The 18,601-nt window shown below is 44.8% G+C and overlaps 1 protein-coding gene across 1 annotated transcript in view; it reads right to left on the bottom strand.

Annotated features, from left to right (window-relative positions):
• syngap1b (synaptic Ras GTPase activating protein 1b) overlaps positions 1-18,601 on the bottom strand; it is a 147,306-nt gene that overhangs the window by 62,906 nt on the left and 65,799 nt on the right. Inside the window, 1 exon segment of the mRNA XM_068702163.1 lies at positions 2,205-2,296. Coding sequence (XP_068558264.1) covers positions 2,205-2,296 — 92 coding nt within the window.

Below are 18,601 nucleotides of genomic sequence, written 5' to 3'. Positions count from 1 at the left end.
AGGAAGTTAACGCCACAGCTTACGTGAAAGACCAACATTATCGGCTGCATAATGTGCACTGATACGTATTTGTGGCTATATTTAGGGATAAAGTGATGGTAATAGGGTATATGCGGGTTTACCACTACACCGAGCAATGTGCTTTTGGGGATTTCGTTCTCTATTTCTACCCTCATGTGTCCTGTGATTTACAGAAAGAGAAAAATGTAGGATAATGGCAACCTCCTGCCCTTCAGGCTTGTTCACCCAATCAGAGAATCTGAAATATTGATATGAAAACACTCATCCCCGCCACTATGCAATAATAATGAAACACAAAAAAAAAAATTTGACCAAGCCAAAGTGGGGCTTCACTTTTACTCTGATGGATTATCTGGCTCCCGTAATGCTCAAGTCTGTGGAAGCTGTTTTTTTTCGTGCTGCAGCAGTGAATGGGCAGCGAATAGTTTCCTGTGAAGGGGAGAAAAAACAGCTGCTGCCATTTCCAGTTACAGTGACAGTGTGCAAACACCAGCAGAAATAATGGAAGGAGACGGGCAACAAAGAACACTGGCACAAACTTAATAAGCCACCAATCTATCCTTTAAGCCCTTTATGTGCACGTTTTGATACCTCGTGATTGAGTTTCTATTGCAGATGAATAAAACAATAAACAGATTATTTTTGTCCGCAGACAGAATGTGTTTCGCTGCCAGCTTCTCGCTCCCTCTTTCACTCAAGTTGTCTTTAGTATGAAAAACAGACAACAGCGATTTGTTTCTATTACTTTGTTGACATTAAAGAATCATACCAGCAGGTTTTTTTTGCGTGTTTTAAACCTTTTACTGCAAGTCTGATTTCATTCAGATCACAGTCAACCATTTGTAATCTTTTCTGTCGTTCCAGGAATCCATTGGTTTTCATTATTTATCATATGATGAAACTCTATTAGCAGACTTGATTTTATATATATATATATATATATATATATATATATATATATATATATAGAGAGAGAGAGAGAGAGAGAGAGAGAGAGAGGAGAGAGAGAGAGGGAGAGAGAGAGAGAGAGAGAGAGAGAGAGAGTGATATGGTGCTTCACAGGGCACAAAAACACAAACAAGATGAAAACTAAATAAAACACCATAAAATAATAAATCATTCACTGAAAAGCTGTTTTTCAAAAGTGTATTTTTTTGCATAATGATCGGCTATAAATAGGCAACATGATTAATTTTAGTCTTTTATTGATTTTTTTCCTCCACTCTTGTTTGCTTCTGCTTGCACTTCATTGGATTTGAGAGGTTTTTGTGATGGGGGGGGGGGGGGGGGCTCCTCCCCTGTACAAATTCATGAAGTTCCTATTATTCTATGTCCGTAATGGTGATGTGTAAATTCAAACACGTCACCATTGCACAACAAACAAAATGCAGTGCAGAATTTTAAAATCGATCTGCATTTAAACGGCATTACCACACAACAATTAATACGTAACTTTGACAAACATTAACGCAGATTACACGACTCAACACTGTGTTAATTGATTTTTGTACCATTGGGGAATGAAGACCAAAGGTTCCTGGAACTGTAGAACAAATAATTTACAGCATGCATATGAAAATAGTTTGACTTGCAAACACACTGGTGTGGCACTTTGAGGCGTACCGTTCCAATTATTCTGTGAATATGAGTTAACTCAGACTTCAGAGATCACAAGTGAGAGGAGTGGACTATCCTGGAGAATTAAAATGAAGGAAGAAAAAAAAAAAAAGATGTTTCGATGCTATAGCCAATGTCTCCGCTTCTGCCATGTTTGTGTCACATACCTCAACAGGGGGCAGTGGTGCAATAAACGCTGCTCCTGCCACTGGACTCAACCCGGCAGCCCTCCAGTCTCCGCCCCAGTACGAGAAGGGGGAGGAGGAGGAGAAGGCAGCAGGCGAGTGGGGCAGGGTAAAGGAAAGGGAGGGGGAGAGGGGCAGCGAGCGGGGCATGGGGGGCGTGCCGGGCCCTTTCTTGGAGCCCTTTCGGTGCTGCTGCCGCTGCTGCCGCTGGCACAAGGCGAGGGAGGGATAGACAGCCAGGGAGAGGGGGAAAGGGTGAGGCGGGGTGCCGCTGGCCCGGCGGCCACAGGTGTGTGGCGGGCCCAGGGCGGGAGGAGGGAGGAGGGACAGCGAGAGGGACGGAGGCAGCGAGCGGGGCCGGGGACAGGGGGGGTTACTCACGGATTGTCGGAAGGGTTGAATTGGGGCAGTGGGAGGGACCTCCATGCTGGGCTGCTTCCCAGTGGCTATGCTCTTCCGCCGGGCGCGATGATCTAAAGAGCAGAGAACGAGAAAAGGGCCACAGGTAAGACTCTAATCCCCATCGGGGGGGGGGGGGGGGGGGGGGGGGGGGGAGACATTCAAAGATAAAATGAGGACAGAAGGAAAAATTGCTTCGCCGAGACACAGGTAGAGCGAGAGGATGTGGGGGAGAGAAAGACGGGGGGGGCCATTGTGAAAATAAACAGCTACAGGAGAGCCGTTACGGACAGTCTGCCTGAAGGAACGAAAGAGGGCAGCACAGAATACGAGAGCGAGATAGAGGTCAAAGGTGAGCGAGGCAGAAATAAAAAAAGACATGCCGGCTCACACGCGTTCACCAGCAGCGCCGCTGCGTTTACTGCTGCACGCGTATAACTCAAATACGCCTTCATCCGTCGAGGGGAGGAGGTGGACGAAGTGGGCGAGAGGCTTGAGAGATAGATTTTTCTGTCTGGACGTCAGATGGGGCGAATGTTAACAGTCTGCATGTTGAAGGGAGGGATCGGGAGACGCACGGATAGAGAGGAGCGAGCATTAAACAAACAAAGCACTTATTGACTTCCGTCGGCGTGTCGCTGCCTAATGCACTGAATTGGTCAGTGAGGGAATAAACTCCTGTCCTACGCTTGATGGATGACGGAGAGAGAGTGTGAAATGTACAGTGAGAGAGCACAGGAGGCCCCGGGTTGACCCGGCTGGCCTGCTTAATCGCTGCGGCACCAACACAATCGCGTCAAAAAAACCGGAGGGAACGTTGAACGCAGCGACGGTATATCGCCTGTTTGTGGCCCGCGTCCTCTGCTGCCCCCGTCCCTCGACGAAACGTTGCGAAACGCGATAAAACGTCCGGACTGAAGGGGCGCCTCTGCATCGCTGTCCTCGAGGGGAAATTCCCGCGCATGCATTGTATGACGGAAGTGGCTTTTGAGACGGCCAGCAGCAGGAAAATAACACCACAAATGGCTCTCGCGTTTCACAGAGGAGAATTACAAATCTCACGGCGTGCCTATAAATCAATCAAAATGGTTTGGCCACGAAATACATCTCTAACTTGCTCGTAAACGTGGAAGTTAAAACACACTGGTGAGGCAAATCAGCAGAGGATCTGAGGTGTGTCTGACTGAGCTTTAAAGGCGGGCTTAAAACTTAAAATACCCTCCACTACCTTTAGAGTTTGTATTGTGTTTACTGTCAATACATGTATACATTTAGCACATATTTTCCTCTTAAGATTTTGTAATCTAATCTAAATCTTGTGGTTTCTTTGTATGTATACATGCATCATGTATTGTATGTGGAGAACTTTTAATAAACTGCTTCACCGATGTGTGGGTTATGCTTTATACGTAAATACTTTCAAAATGCAAAATAATATTGATCACACACAGACAGAGTCGGTATCATCATGTATGAACTGATGCTCCCGAGACAAATTCCCAAGCATATATTAGGCCGACTTTAAGTTCTTTAAAAGTATTTCTTTAGTATTTTGCTTTAATTTGATCGTGACAATAAGCGATACAGAAAAGAAACACAGGGGAGAGAGAGACATGCGACAAAGATCCCTGCAGTGGAACCAAACCAGGGACGTTGCTGTTTTTCTGGTATGCATCTCAACCACGGTGTGTTCTCTATTCGATAATTAGCGCATATTCATAGCAGCACACAACTGTTTGCTATGTAAATCTATCTAGCTGGGCCGATAATGAAGTCGCTCTCCCTCCCTGTGTGTTGTTCTCCAAGCCTCCCTGTGCTGTGTTAACACAGCCGGGTCGGCCTCGCGTGACTTTTACTGTATTAGAGTGAAGCTCATGGTCACCGCGATGCACTGAGCTCATCCGGTTCCCCCTCAGGTAAACACTGCTAGCTCTGTCAGTACTGTTGCCATTGTTAACTCTGTTAACTCCGTTACCTGCACCACCATTTTGGGAGCCGGGTGGAGGCAATGCTCTGAGTTTTGAATATAGCACATTTAAGTCATTCTTCACCTTAACAGCGCCATGCCATTGGGTGGAAGCAGGGAGGGGATGTTGATGGTCTCCATACGCAATCCTGACGATACAACATTTTATGCAAACACATCTAACTAGAGGAAAATTCTGTCTTTAGGATTCATCAAATGTCCATCTGCACAAGACCTAGGGCCAATCCATCTGGTAGGTTTCACTGGAGGAGTGGACATTTTGACCTGCAGGTAAGAGCTCAATGAAAAGCAGGAGGACCACCAAAGTCATCCTCTGGGGATCGTGACCGTCTGCACTCGATTTCATGTAAAACCGTCCAATATAGTACAGTGGTTGTCGAGCACTTCAGACAGACATTGTCATCCCGAGAGCCATGCAGCTATAAAAGCAGCACAAACAAGATTAAGCGAGAATATGTAAAGTCAACAGCACATTTCCACCGGATGAAGACGAAACAATCCCTTGTCTGATAAAGCCAGGGTGACCATCGTTCACTGGAATCAATTCTTATCGGCTCCCAACTGCAGCGGGATGATATCAAAGCCTACTTTACATTTCTGCACATCTCGTTATTTCCCTGTTCGACATCGTTCGAAATATGAGTTGGTTACATTTTGCTTGTTCATTCTTAATTCTTGTCTATTTCTGCGGCACTGCAGCCGATCTCACCCTGACTTGTCATGTTGTCTATCTCTGCACTTTGCTTTGCTCTCAGCCTCTTCTGTCACACAGTCACACTAATACACACACACACACACACACACACACACACAGACACACACCTCATTTCTCCCACGCAGCTATTTTACATAAATCAAATAGTGCATTTATCCCTCTACCTCTCTTCAGACCCTGATCTCTCTCCTCTCTCTCTTTCTCTTTCTCTTTTTCTCTCTCTCTCTTTCTCTTTTTCTCTCTCTCGCTCTCTCTCTCTCTCTCTCTCTCTTTCTCTTTTTCTCTCTCTCTCCTCTCTCTCTCTCTCTCTCTTTCTCTCTCTCCTTTTCTCATACCGTCCTCTCACTCCCTCCCCCTTCAAATATGTGTGGCATCTAGAACCTTCCATTTTCTCCACATTACCTTCATCTGTACTTCTTTCATCCCCATCGCCCTTCTCCTTTCACTCTCTTTCATTTACCTGTTCAAATGGCAATCTTTTCACCGCAAGCCTGTCCTTCTGTCTGTCTGCAATCCCAACAATCTCCTCCGACCCACATTAGGAGGGAGGAAGATGACCACGGAGGTGGTTGTTGCCTAGCCGAGACATCATGCGATGCCAGTTTCTATTTGCACAAATCCACATCCTACAAAACTACCAAATCAAACTCTGTGGGCTGAATGACTGGGCTGGATGATGGAGTCTTCTAAATGAAATCTGAGGGTTCGTACATGAAAAGGTGACTGACAAATCACAGGAGAGGAGGGGAAACTCAATATCTAGCGCCGTTACAAGGCGTCAAGAGCGCTTTTAACACTCGACGGTAATTCTATCGAAATTAAGTTCAGTTGACTCTCCTCAAAATTGTGTTTCGTAATAGGGTTACATAATTGCAAGACTTTTCATTTAAAAGACTTAAACCTACGCTTATAAGATGATTGACACATAAAGAAAAAGATATTGTTTGGTACCCGGTATTTCCAAGAAGTTAGGATTACTGACTTTTTCCAGGAATTGACCTTCTCTAGTTTACCGCGTTCTAAATGCATCTTGCGTGGCCGCTCACAGTAGTACTCAAACTTTCTTCGGTGTTTGTTAATTAACAGCATTTATTCTGGGTGCCGCCCCGTACGGCCGGAGGTTATGCCATCGCTACGCATGCATCATAACTGCAGCCGTCTCCATTAACGGGCCTCAGAACAGTGATATCAAAGAACCACTTCAGAATATATTGTTGCCCAAACTAATTAGATTCTCCTGGAGGAGCAGATTGTGTCAAGCAGAGAATGGTGATTTAGGACTCAACTGGCATCAGTCTTACTGTAAAAAGAAACAACACTGAAGTTTGGGCCGTTTCTGTTGGTTTAGACAAAGAGATCAGAAAAACAAGCAATCTATGAGTTGGTGTACTGTCCTAACCCTTCGGGTGATTATATAAAAAAAAAAAAAAACACATTTTGGTGCCAATTTGAAGTCATAAGATTCAGAGAGAGCACGTGTTTTATTACATCCTCCAATGGAGGGTTTCATTGAGTTCTGGATTTCTGTTGGAAGTCGACCAAGTCTTTGTCCGCTTTAGGTAGTTGCAGCTGTTGTTGTTTTTCCCCATAAAAGTACAGAAAGTGTTTACGAGGAAAATACCTCGCTCTTATATGTTTCAAAGTTCTTGTGTTGCGATATGAATGCACACCGGGGACTGTCCCTCTAAACGCGCTGACGATTAGAATCAGAGTTCGCAGGCGAGCTGTTTTAGCAGCTTAGTGTGGGGTGGCTGCGCTGCAGGTGCTCTGGACTGTTAAGTGTTATTCGGCAGCTGTGCATAATACGTTTCTCATAATCGCTGAAAAACATCAGTGTTGATGTTGAGCATTTTATTAAAAACAAAAAGAAACATCGGGAGCCACAAGCAAGTGACAAAACATCCGGGCCACACTCAGCATCGACTGGCGCTGTCGTGTTGTGATGAACGGGTGGATGAATGAACTTAATGGCTTCAAGGACATCAAATTTCCAGCGGCGCTGTTAAATTATCAAGTGATCCGTAACCAGCGTAACAAAACCCTCTGATGACGACTCCTCACAAGTGATAAACTGTCTTACGAAGCATTTCGTTTACACAGAGCCCAATGCGGCGGTTTGTTTTCACATTATATTTCAGTCAGAAATTGCTGAGCGAGAATCCCCAGAGCAATGAAAGCTTTGACTTTCTTAATCTCCAAAGAGACTCTGAAGCAAATGTTGGAATATGAATGCAGTTTGACCTCCAAATATACATTTCTAGACTTTCCCTGTGAGAACACACGGTTTGCTTTTATTCAGATGTGTCTGTATTCATGTACACGTGGGGTGGAGATGTGAATGGGGCATTCTAATCCTTTCTCTTGCCACAGAGGGCAGATTACTGTTGACTTACAGTATACAGTATATAAATCATGACTATAATTTAAAAGACGTATCGGCAACACAGTGTCTCACTGAGAGCACCGTGCAGTGAGATAAGTGTAAGAGGTTGAAGGCTCCCTCGTGCATTTAACCATTCGGTTATTTAACAGTAGTGCAAACGTGCAATAAAAAAGGTGCAAGTCTGCTGTAACAAGTGGCAGGGTCTATATCTGTAGCTGTGTTGTACAACAATCAACTATAGTAAAGTAAACTGTCAAAGCATATTGACTTTATTTAATAGGGAAAGTGCACATTCCTAAATATTATTATTGGCCAGAATGGGTCACAAGGTTACATATTCATATATGTATATATATATATATATATATGAATATAAGATAAAAATCAATGCAGTTATGGAAATAGTTTGAACGCAGGCAGAGCAACACTAAAAATAGATTAATGTTAGTTAAGATATACATTATTATAATTTAAAATGATTCTCTCTTCAAGATTGTTCTGAAAGGTGTCAAATTATCTATTTATCTGTTTATGCAGTTAACCTCCCTAAACCATAAAGGATCGATGATGAAGACCATGAGATATGGTTGAAAGTGGACCTTTGACTCAGATTGTTTCTCCCCTGCGGTTTGTCCCAAACAAACCCTTTTTTTTTTAAATGTTGACTCTTCTCTGATAGTAACGCCTGCTGACATTTTCTCTTCTCCAACTACGAGCCACTTCAGAAAGAAAATGACTTCAATAACGACAACACCATCGAGGGGTTTGCCACAGGTTACATCCAACGAAGGCCATTAAGTTACCTCCTGTTCATTTGAAAGAATATCGCCCCAATAGACAAGACACAGACTTGCAAAGAGCAGTGCGACATTTGAACCCAGAATAAAGCACTTGCATGGAGTTCGGAGACCTCCTATATTTTTAACATGCACCTGGATTTACCCCACATGCTGCATTATCTATCATTGGGTGAGAGTAGGTGCCGAGAGCAGATTTCCTCATTTTGGAAAATGGTACTCATCAACTTCAATACAGTCCCATATTCGCTTCTCAGACATAACACACCGATCATGCCCTTTTTTACACTCGACATGCACAGAGTGGAGAAATGTGGGCGGCAGCACGTGCTAGGACCCATTCAGAATCACTGCATGCGTCCTCTGATACCACCGTCTTTACGGTAATGGGAAAAGATGTGAGATGGGTGGAGTTAGCAGGGGCATTGAGCAGAGTGACAAATTAAAAACTGAAATAAATGGCACGGTCATTGTCTTTTTTTTTTTTTTTTTTTTTTTTCAACACCTGAATTCGCACTTTAATGGTTTATTACGGAGTTAACAAAAGCATCGGCCTGGAACGAAAAAAAAGTCTGGATCTCTCCATTTAAATCTATTCATCTCTCACTCTCTTTCAGATCCAGAGCCAGGCTCTGTGTTTTTCGTTGCCATGGCAATGCCCCCCCCCCCCCTCCTCCCTCCCGAAGCACCTTACATTTTTGTTTCAAACACGGCATACAACAAAGCTCTCAATAGAGAACATACTTGCGCTTTGCGGAGACATCTGGAGACCTGTTTTGATTCGCTTGTTGTACCTCTTTTAAAATGCAATTATGAAATTGCCGTTTGGAAAAGACGTAAAGGCTTGAAAAGCAGACTGGAAAACGGAGCCTGGCTGAGGCATCATCGTGTCACGGGGAGGTTGTGATTCAGTCCTGCTGGGGTCATGCGGCAAGGTAGACATGCTTGTCTCTTTCATTTAGCTGCCTAATAACTCACCCATGTGCTGAAACAACATTGTTCAAGTTTGCTCATTCTCACTATCGCCGTGTTGAAATGTTTGGAAAGATGGCCAGGTGCGTGTCGATTAAGAATGGAGTCCATGACGAAACGGGAAGAAAAAGAGTCTCGACCAAATCTTGTGGAATAAACCACACTGATCAGATCACTGTCAGGAGAGACTCGAATCACACCCGGTGGTAACACGTGACGTGTTTTCAGATCCTCCACATGTTGCCCTCAAGAAATTCCCCACAATGCAACAAAAAAAAAAGGAGTATCCATGGCGTGTTCACCCACAATCCACAACAAGGACTAGTCAACAAACATGGTGCGTCCCATCTCAAGGGAGGGGGATTGGCCTGTAGCGTTTTGCCTGGGCTTCATGCTTGGGATAGCATGAGGAAGTGCAATTGACCCTTCACTAAGCCCCGCCCCCAGCTGCCACTCCGTCAAGCTGCCAGAGCTACCATGGAGCCCACACTGTCACGAACTGCACTTATATCCTTTGAAGGATATAAGGGTTTAACTTCTCACCCTGCAGTGATGTACAGGTGTACTCCAGGGAACTGTGACATCACTGTGTGGTTAACGGTACAACAATGCAGACCTCTTACTTCTTGGTTGTGTGAAACTTTCCGCTAGAGAGGGCAGTGAAACGCTGCGTTTCAGCCCGATGTTACGTTACTTGCGGCCCAACCGTACGATTGCATCACCATGCCTCCGCAGATCCAGATCACCGAGTAACGAGTCGACTTTTCTGCTTTCATGCCGAGAGTTAGATGAATAGACCCACAACACCCAGATGCATATGTTGTGTATGAATAGTAGGACGGCGGGAAACAATTAGCTTAGCTTAGCTGTTATTATGTTCACATACCAACACCTCTAGAGCTAACAAATTAGCACCTTGTATCTCATTTCTTTAATCTGTACACAGAAATGGAAAGATGAAAATGTGTGGTTTTACAGCAACTTGGTGAAACTATTTTTTGGAGAACAACTAAGCGTCTTTAAGCGTCTTCTCGTTAGAGATTAGGGGCTAACAGCGGAGACGCTGGGTGGATGGATAAACTGTTGTTACTCATTCCTAAACCACCAATAGTCAGGTAATGTTTTAATTAGTTTAGCTTTAAATGTGTCGGCAGGCGTAATATTGAACTGACTAAACCAATTTCCTGTTATTTCCAGTCTTCATTGCTAAGCTGATTTAATGGCCTCCCTGTTCCAGCGCCATAGTTATTGTACGGATATGAGAATGGTATTGATCTTCTCATCTAACGAAAGTTAATATGCCTATTTACCGAAATGTCAAACTATTCCTTTAATTCAGAAACACACACACACACACACACACACACACACACACACACACACACACACACACACAGCATCAGTGTTGATCGATCCATGTAATTTCATTATTTATTAATCTCTCAATTTCTTTGATGAAAGGTGCTGAAATGGCTGCATGTAAAAGCAAAGAAGGGCAGAGCTAACATCGTTCACCTGAGGGGGAACCGGATGGCGGGCGTTGCGCTTCCACAAGGACGGCGTGGGTCAAGACGGTGTCGTAATCAGAAAAAAAAAAACGGCGGCGTGAGCGCAGGGAAGTGCGACGGAGATTAGCTAGACAGGTGGACACGCCCACATCCACCAACATACAACGCACGAAGCAAAGTGAAGCAGCGATTACAGCACACTCAGAGAGACTTCAGGCCATCGTGTCTTTACATGGCAAATAGTTGTCTGCTGGTGTATTAAATCCCTCAATTTAAAATCAAACACCTTTAACTGTGTTCACAAAAATGCACATCCTTCTTTAGTCCAAACAATAATCCAAAATATTCAATTTATAATCACAGAAAACTGAGAAAAGCAGCAAACCCCCACAATTCACAAACTGCAACTAGCATATCATTTTTGCTAATAAATGACTAACAGATCAACAAAATTGCTTTTTCAACAAGCAATTTTTGTAGCAATAAATGATCGCGGACACACAGAAAACTAACCCGTACATGTCAAACATACGGTACGGACATGTGCGTTCACGTGTGCATGCAACCAGTTTCGTGTGTTCACATGTTTGTGCGTGCAGCCATGTGCCAGGCAACATGTGAAATATCTGCGCTTGCTCATTTTGAATGTAAATCTGATGTCAAGCTGAAAGCTGAAGAGGGAATGTGTGGGTGGCAATCGCTTCCAGCTTAGACCCTCTGAGAGAACTGAGAGAGAGAGACAGAGTTAAAAGAGTGGGAGGGAGGGATGTAGACATACATGAGTAAGAGGTTGGTTAAAAAAAAAAGGAACACAGTGTGTGTGTGTGTGTGTGTGTGTGTGTGTGTGTGTGTGTGTGTGTGTGTGTGTGTGTGTATATGTGGGGTGGGGGGGTGGGTAAGTGCTCGTGTAGGAGTAGGAGGGACAGCGCGAGAGCAAGGCTGTATGGAGTGAAGACAGGACGACAGAGAGAGAGAGAGAGAGAGAGAGAGACAGAGAGAGAGAGCTGGAGAGAGGGAGACAGAGAGAGAGAGAGAGAGAGAGAGAGAGAGAGAGAGAGAGAGAGAGCTGGAGAGACAGAGAGAGAGAGAGAGAGAGAGAGAGAGAGAGAGAGAAAGAGCTGGAGAGACAGAGAGAGAGAGAGAGAGAGAGAGAGAGAGAGAGAGAGAGAGAGAGAGCTGGAGAGAGGGAGACAGAGAGAGAGAGAGAGAGAGAGAGAGAGAGAGAGAGAGAGAGAGAGAGAGAGAGAGAGAGCTGGAGAGAGGGAGAGCGGAAGAAAAAGGGTGAAATGGAGGAAACGCATCTAGGGGAGCTTTAACAAGAGAGGGAGGGTGAGGGGGAGTTGCACTGAGGAAGGGGGAGTTGAATGGAGAGAGGGAGCACAAGAGCCAGAGATGGAGGCTGGAGTGGGAGTGGGTGTCTTAATAGCGCTGAAATGCTCAGGGCTTTTTCTGTGTTTGCCTTTGTTATGATAGAACGCTGGTTGGCTCCCTGTTTGCTTTTGATCCATGAACTGTGACTACAGATGCAAGGCAGTCTCTCCTGTGTTCCTCTCATTACATAATGTAACGTATCACTGCTGTCATCCAGGGCCCAGCAGGTAAAGCAAGGCACCATAGCGCCGCAAGAGGTTCTGGTGTTGTTGTTTTTCTTTTTTTGTTCCTCAACCGTAGCTTCACGCAGAGAACATTTTGGCAGAGATGAAATATTTCGGGAAACATTTATCCTGACGAGCCCCGGTCACTCGCTGAGCCGATGGAGCTCTGCAGAGGCCGCACAGACCGATCTAAAAAGAGGAAGGTGTTGAGAGACGCCGGCGAGGAGTCGAGCCTTCATGCGGCAGCAGCAGCATCTCTCAGCAAGCCTTGACCTCGCTATCAGAGTCCATTCCGCGTTCCGAACAGATCGCTAATGGACAGTGTGCAAACAGGTACGCTACGGTTCCTTGAATGATGCATGTTATTTATAGAGTGTCCCAGTTAGCGGCGTGCGGATCGATTTGCTGAGCGGCCGTATTAGTTAACGCGAAGGGCCTTTCAACGGTGATGCACAAAAGTACAGCTGCAACTAATAATTATTTATTTATCTGTCGTCTATTCTTGAGTCTCTAAAATATCTGTGAGAAAATACCCAAAAGTGTCCTCTTCAGATTGCTTGTTTTGCCCAACAATCGTATAAAACAGCAAATCTTCATATTTCGAGAAGCTGAAAACGAATAATATTCAGCATTATGGGTTATTAAAAGACAGGTGCACTCCACCAAAAGGTCAGTGTTCTTCTTCTAAAGCTTGAAGAAATAACCTCGATTTCTGCTTGTGGCTTCAAATCTTCAACAGAGAGCCTGTGTTGCAAACCGGAGGCGTGGAGTTTGAAAGATGTGGGTGTTTAGCAGGCAGAGAGCGTCTAGTGAAAGACACTATGGAGTCATATGGGAAACGGAGGAACCAGGATTCTTTGGGCATGAGTAATGGAGAGCCGAAGTGAAACCAGGACCAGGTTCTGTTCCAGAAGCAAGAAAACCATGTAACCTAAGTGGCGTAGGCTGTATATGTGGTTAAAGACTATCATTTGTATCCAATATTTCTGTCTTTAGTGGCATTTAACAAACATATTCCACATCGTGGCTCGACATAAGAGGGCCGAGTTGAGGCTCCACGGTTCCTCCAGCCTGTCTGTAAAGACAGCGGGGCAGACAGGACTGAACGCTGCAGAGGTTTACAGCCCTTTACAGAAAGGTTACGGCTAAGATTACTTTGAGAGCATACGGAAGAAACTACTGCTCCATGAAAATTTACAGGCGCAGCAAGCACGGGTACTTATCATTTTTACTCGGTTTTGTCCATATCCATAAAATTCACCAACACTTTCTGCTGATTTGTTGTTTAAAAGCATGAAACGTTTAACTACTAAAAGCAAGTGCTGCACTGGAGACCACTTTGTCTTAAAATATGGGACGTAAACCCACGGAACACACTCCATTTTTTTTGTGAAAGCAGAGGCTAGTTGGGATGCGACGTCATGGCTTTGGTTCTCTATACTAGAGCAACTCGTCAACGGACCAGGCTCTCAACTAACTTCAATGTAAGCCCATCCGCATCATTGTTAAACATTCACAGCCACTGACTTGGCATAAAGAGCGAGAAAGTCCGCGTTGGACCGGGTGGGCGGGTCAAAACAAACACAGGACTTTGACCCAGGAGACATCTGTTATGGTGTGTTTACGGCAAACGCAAAGCAAAACTTTAAGTGTGGCGCGATTACATGCTAAGTAAATACTAAAGACGCGAATTGACAGAAACACACACCAAGCAGCGTGGACGACGCACAGCTAATGAAGCGAATTTGCATCAAGTATTTCAACTCGGGCGACAAATTCGTGTGACGCTGTGTTTTACTGTACTTCTGTTTCCTGAACACCACCTGACTCTGATTCTGTTTAACAAGCGTAGTGATTGTACATAAGGAACATACTTATTTTAAGTCTTTGCCTAAGCCCTTTTCCTAAACCTTACCAAGGAGTTTTGTTGCAGAAGTAAACCTAAAAACAAAGTAAACCGACGTTGGAAGTTCATTTTGAAAAGAGACTATTTGCATGTTATGAGCGGAAACTGACACGCCGTCCCTGAAGCGTCCAGAACCGACACTAGAGGTGTATCTAGAGCGACCGACCGAGCTGACGAGGTTGTGTTGACGGGGGACTAAAAGTCAGGATATATCTCAATTTTTGACCGAGCTTTCTTCGAATCTGTCTCTCTCACAAGCCCCATCCCAACGCCATGGAAGGGCAACGCTAAATAGCTGCAGTACCCCTTTCAATGATTAATCAAGTGATAATTAACCTTCTGTTAATCAACTAATCTGTTCAGCTCTACATGTAAATGGGGGAAATATAGCATGCAAACCCTGACTGGAAGAACCACGGAAGACCGGTCTAAAATAGAAATAAAGCCACGGTTACATAAATAAATCATCGGCAGTGTGAACGTTACACAACGGCTGAAAGTACAGAACATACAATAACGCTCAAGTGTACAGTGAAATGATGGGGCTTTTAAATAGCTCTCACTGTAACTGCAAACTCCAAAAAAAAGAAGAAAAAAAATGACACAGAGTGAGAAAGAAGCACCAGCCAGCAGCCCGATCATGACACATTTTGACTGCTGATCACAAGTTTCTCTACTCTACATGAACAGCAGGAGCCAAGTTGGCAGACGATCAAAATTCTGGACGGTCCTTTGTATTCTCCAAACCGATTTGCCGAGCAAAAATGTTTTTCGAATTTCACAAGCCACTGGTAGAAGACAATTCATTTTTGTTTTGGTATTCGTATGATGCTAAAGCTGTCGAAGGTAGATTTTAAGAACTTGACATGTGTTGTTAGATTCAGGAAGGAAAAAAAAAAAAACCGCAATTCTCGTGTCGGGGTTCAGAGGAATGAGTGAGGTAAAACTGACTGGGCCATTTGCTTCTGAGGCATCCGAGGTAAACTTTTGAGCGGCAGGGCTTCGTTCTGAGCCGTCAATCAACTTGCCCGTCGATTGCTTTTACCTCGGTGGGACGTGAGGGGAGGAGAGAGCGAGCTTCTCTCTATGCGCCTCTGCAAAATGCACCTACTGCAGCTTCAACGCAGAGAAATGAAAGGTCTAATTTTGGATCAAGCCTGTGTTTCAGTTTGGTGAACTATTTTTTTTTTTTTTTTTTTTTGTTTTAGAGCAAAGAGAAGAGAGCGCAGTGTGATCTGATCTCCCGAGCTAATGCTTGTCATGGTGCATTATTTACTGTACATGTGCTTTTCCCCACAGCAGAAGACATCAGGAGCCAACAGACACTCAAACCCTGAAAACCAAACGGTCTTGCGCCTCACCGAGCTACTCAGCGATGCTCAAAAGTGACACGGAACAGGTGTTGGATTTATGAAGTCTTTCGGGTCTTTTATTGAGCTTTTAGCGGGGTTTTTTTTTTCAGGGGAAAGAGTTGTTTTAACCCTCACGATAAAAATCGACTGAGCCGTCCGGTTCATAAACACCGCTTTATGCAGAGTTTTTTTTTTTACTGCTCGGATATCACATTGCATTGTGAGGAAACGGCAGATGGTACGCCGGCGGACTGCTTGTGCTCTTGAGCTTGACGACAAACCCACAGAAACACACAGAGAAGAGTGATGTCATCGGCCTACCGGCGACGGGTGCAAACCAGGTGAAGATTAGCAGCGCGTTTACAGCTACATACGTGCACTTGGGCACTTTTTCTTTTTTCACGTAGTATTTAAAAGTAATGCACAGATTAAGATATCTGGCAGTAATATCGATACGCCATCTTGTAAAACATGACTGCAGGAATGAAAAGGCACACTCACTGTTAAACATTGTCAACATCAGCGTTGTTTTCAATCCTGCAATACAAACATAATAGATGTGTATTTCTGTAAATGAGAGACAACATGTACAATCGTTCCACTTAGAATCAAACATAAGCCTGCATCAGATGATATCATGAGTTGGATTCACATATATTTGAATTTGAAGGGGGGGAAAAAAAAGACAAATGTGTCCTACCTAGATCAGGTGTGGGGGGGGGGGGGTCTTGTTGTGCTTTGTGGCCACACTTCTAGACAAAGTCTCTTGGCTTCCGGTCTATGTGACCCCACAGTCAGCTGACGCCAGCTAAGACCGGAGATGCATTCGCTGACTTCCGCCTGTACTCCACCGAGTGTTCCGTTTGAATCTGCAGCAGCTCCGTAGTTTGCGTTACATTCCAGCGAGCATCGACACCGGCTCTGAATCGATACTCCAAAAGCACACAGTGATACTGACGTCTATAAATAACTGAGCGTGTTGGTGTATCTGCAAGCGGCACCTGCCAACAAGTGTCATGACACACATGCGTTTTGTCTGACTGTCTGTTAAGCAGGCGACCGTCCTCTGGAGGGTTTATAAGGCCGCGTTCGAGGTCCAGACAGCAGCGTATTGCTCAAACAGCCCCGCCGTCAAATAAGCCAAGAAGAAGGAAGAAAAAAAAAAAGGAATCAAAAAGAAATCGACTCCACTACAAAAAGCCCAATACAGCGAAACACTTCCTTGTTGCAAATGAATCAATGTTGGCCTTAAATCAATCCATGACCTTTAAATATGTATTAGACAAACAGGTATATGAATAAATGATAAACCGCTAGTCTCCACCACCAAGGCACCTGGAAACAGGGCTCCTTCAAGGGATGTATCTCTAAAGTAAGTCAGTTCTTAAGGTGTAATAGAAAAAGTACTATAGTTGTCTTATAATAAATCTAAAGTACAATACTATACAAATATCACAGAAAGCTATAAACTAAATGTATATATATATATTTATATGTATATAAATATATATATATATATAATACCTTAAATAAATATTATAGCCAAGTAACATTTAAGAGATAAAAAATACCATCAAGTGCAATATGGTGACTATAAACTCACTACTGAGCACCACAGACACACTAGAAGTCCCTATATAACCAGTATAGGAGTATTATTTCTCTTATCAAATACAAACACTATCAATAAAAAGTAATCATTGCACAAAGTTGAACTGGTGTAGGCGGTCTGTAGGTGGGAGGACGTCCTTCCTGAAAGGTACTGCACAGGTAAATTCGCAACTGTAGGCCTTTACTTCTCCAAAGTGCTGATTTTTTTTTTCCTTTGAGGCGACCCAAAAGTGCCACTATGATAAGAGTACGGGGTGACAGTTATTAAGTAGGCCACTGTTCGTTATCTCGCATCCTCGGACTAATTAGAGAGAGGAAAAACGACAGAAAAACAAACACTCCCAAAGCCAGCTGAGTGTTATAATTTCACACTGAGGCGCTGTTCATCCTCCCCCCGCCTCCCCCCGGCAGCAGCAGCCTGCTTCTTCAGCACCGGCAGCAGCGGCTGTTCCGCGGCGGGCAGCCCGGCTGAGAGATCCTCCTCCCCGGCCTCTCCCTGTCCTCTCTCCCCGGTGCCCTCCGCCCCGACCCTGCACTCGCAATTCCGGTGACCGACGGAAGATCCGCTGAGGCCAATTTCTCTCATCTTTTAGATGGGAATGTTTCTGCGATGGTTTCCTTAGTGGGTGTCCGTCTTGTGCATGTCGAAAAAATGAACTTGCCAAGGATGGGCGGTGCGGGTGGGTGGGAGGTAAACGCGTTTCTGCTCCGGGCTCACAAGAAAACTCTGGTGCTTAATTGCAATCGAAAGCTATGCATGCACGCAGAGGGGAAAAGAGCTGCGTATCTGGATGTGCATTCGTGTATGTGTGTGTGTGTGTGCGTGTGTGTGTGCACGTGCGTCCCTGCGAGCCTGCGTGTCCGTGCCCATGTGTGCGTGAAGGAGCGGCGCGGTGCGCAATAGGTCCGCCTCTCTGTATGTGCGCCAATTCGCGCTCCGCTCCGCTCCGCTCTCTACTGCGCCTTTTTCGGACCCCTTCAGCGGGGCAGCCAGCGAGCAAGAAGGGCAAAATGAAAAACGGAAGCTTTCATTTCCAATACAGGCGGAGGTATTGTGGATAAGCACCAACAACCACAGAGCGGTGTGGCAAGAGTGGGGGGAGAAAAAACACACGAACGGAGTCGGTGGAGTGACCAAGCAAACGCCACAGAATAAAGTAAAAAATAAAAAAAAACTGCAATGGCTAAAAAAAACTGAGCGCGAGCCAGAAGCGGACAGGCAGCACAAGAAAAAAAAAACTAAATACGAGGCGTTAATGGCAACTAAGTCCTTCGTCTTTCTTCCCACCGAACGGCGGTTCGTCCTCAAGTAATCCGCCTGGCGAGCGATGGACGCTGTAGAGACTCCGGTCTGCTGCCTGGACGCAGATAATCCTGCACAGGTGGACAGCAGTGCAGTTTAGGGAGGGAGCAGCAGCGCACTGATGCCCTGCACTTCAGTCTCTCTCTCTCTCTCTCTCTCTCTCTCTCTCCCCTCCCTCTCTCTCTCTCTCTCTCTCTCTCTCTCTCTCTCTCTCTCTCTCTGTATTTCCAGTGTAAGAAAGAGAGAGAGA

Source organism: Cebidichthys violaceus, unplaced genomic scaffold (assembly GCF_023349555.1).
Source record: "Cebidichthys violaceus isolate CVI_PGR_0920_01 unplaced genomic scaffold, fCebVio1.0.p SCAF_81, whole genome shotgun sequence".
NCBI classification, from domain to species: Eukaryota; Metazoa; Chordata; class Actinopteri; order Perciformes; family Stichaeidae; genus Cebidichthys; species Cebidichthys violaceus.
Note: the sequence above shows the minus strand (reverse complement) of the source record. Positions and strands in the feature narration are given on the sequence as shown.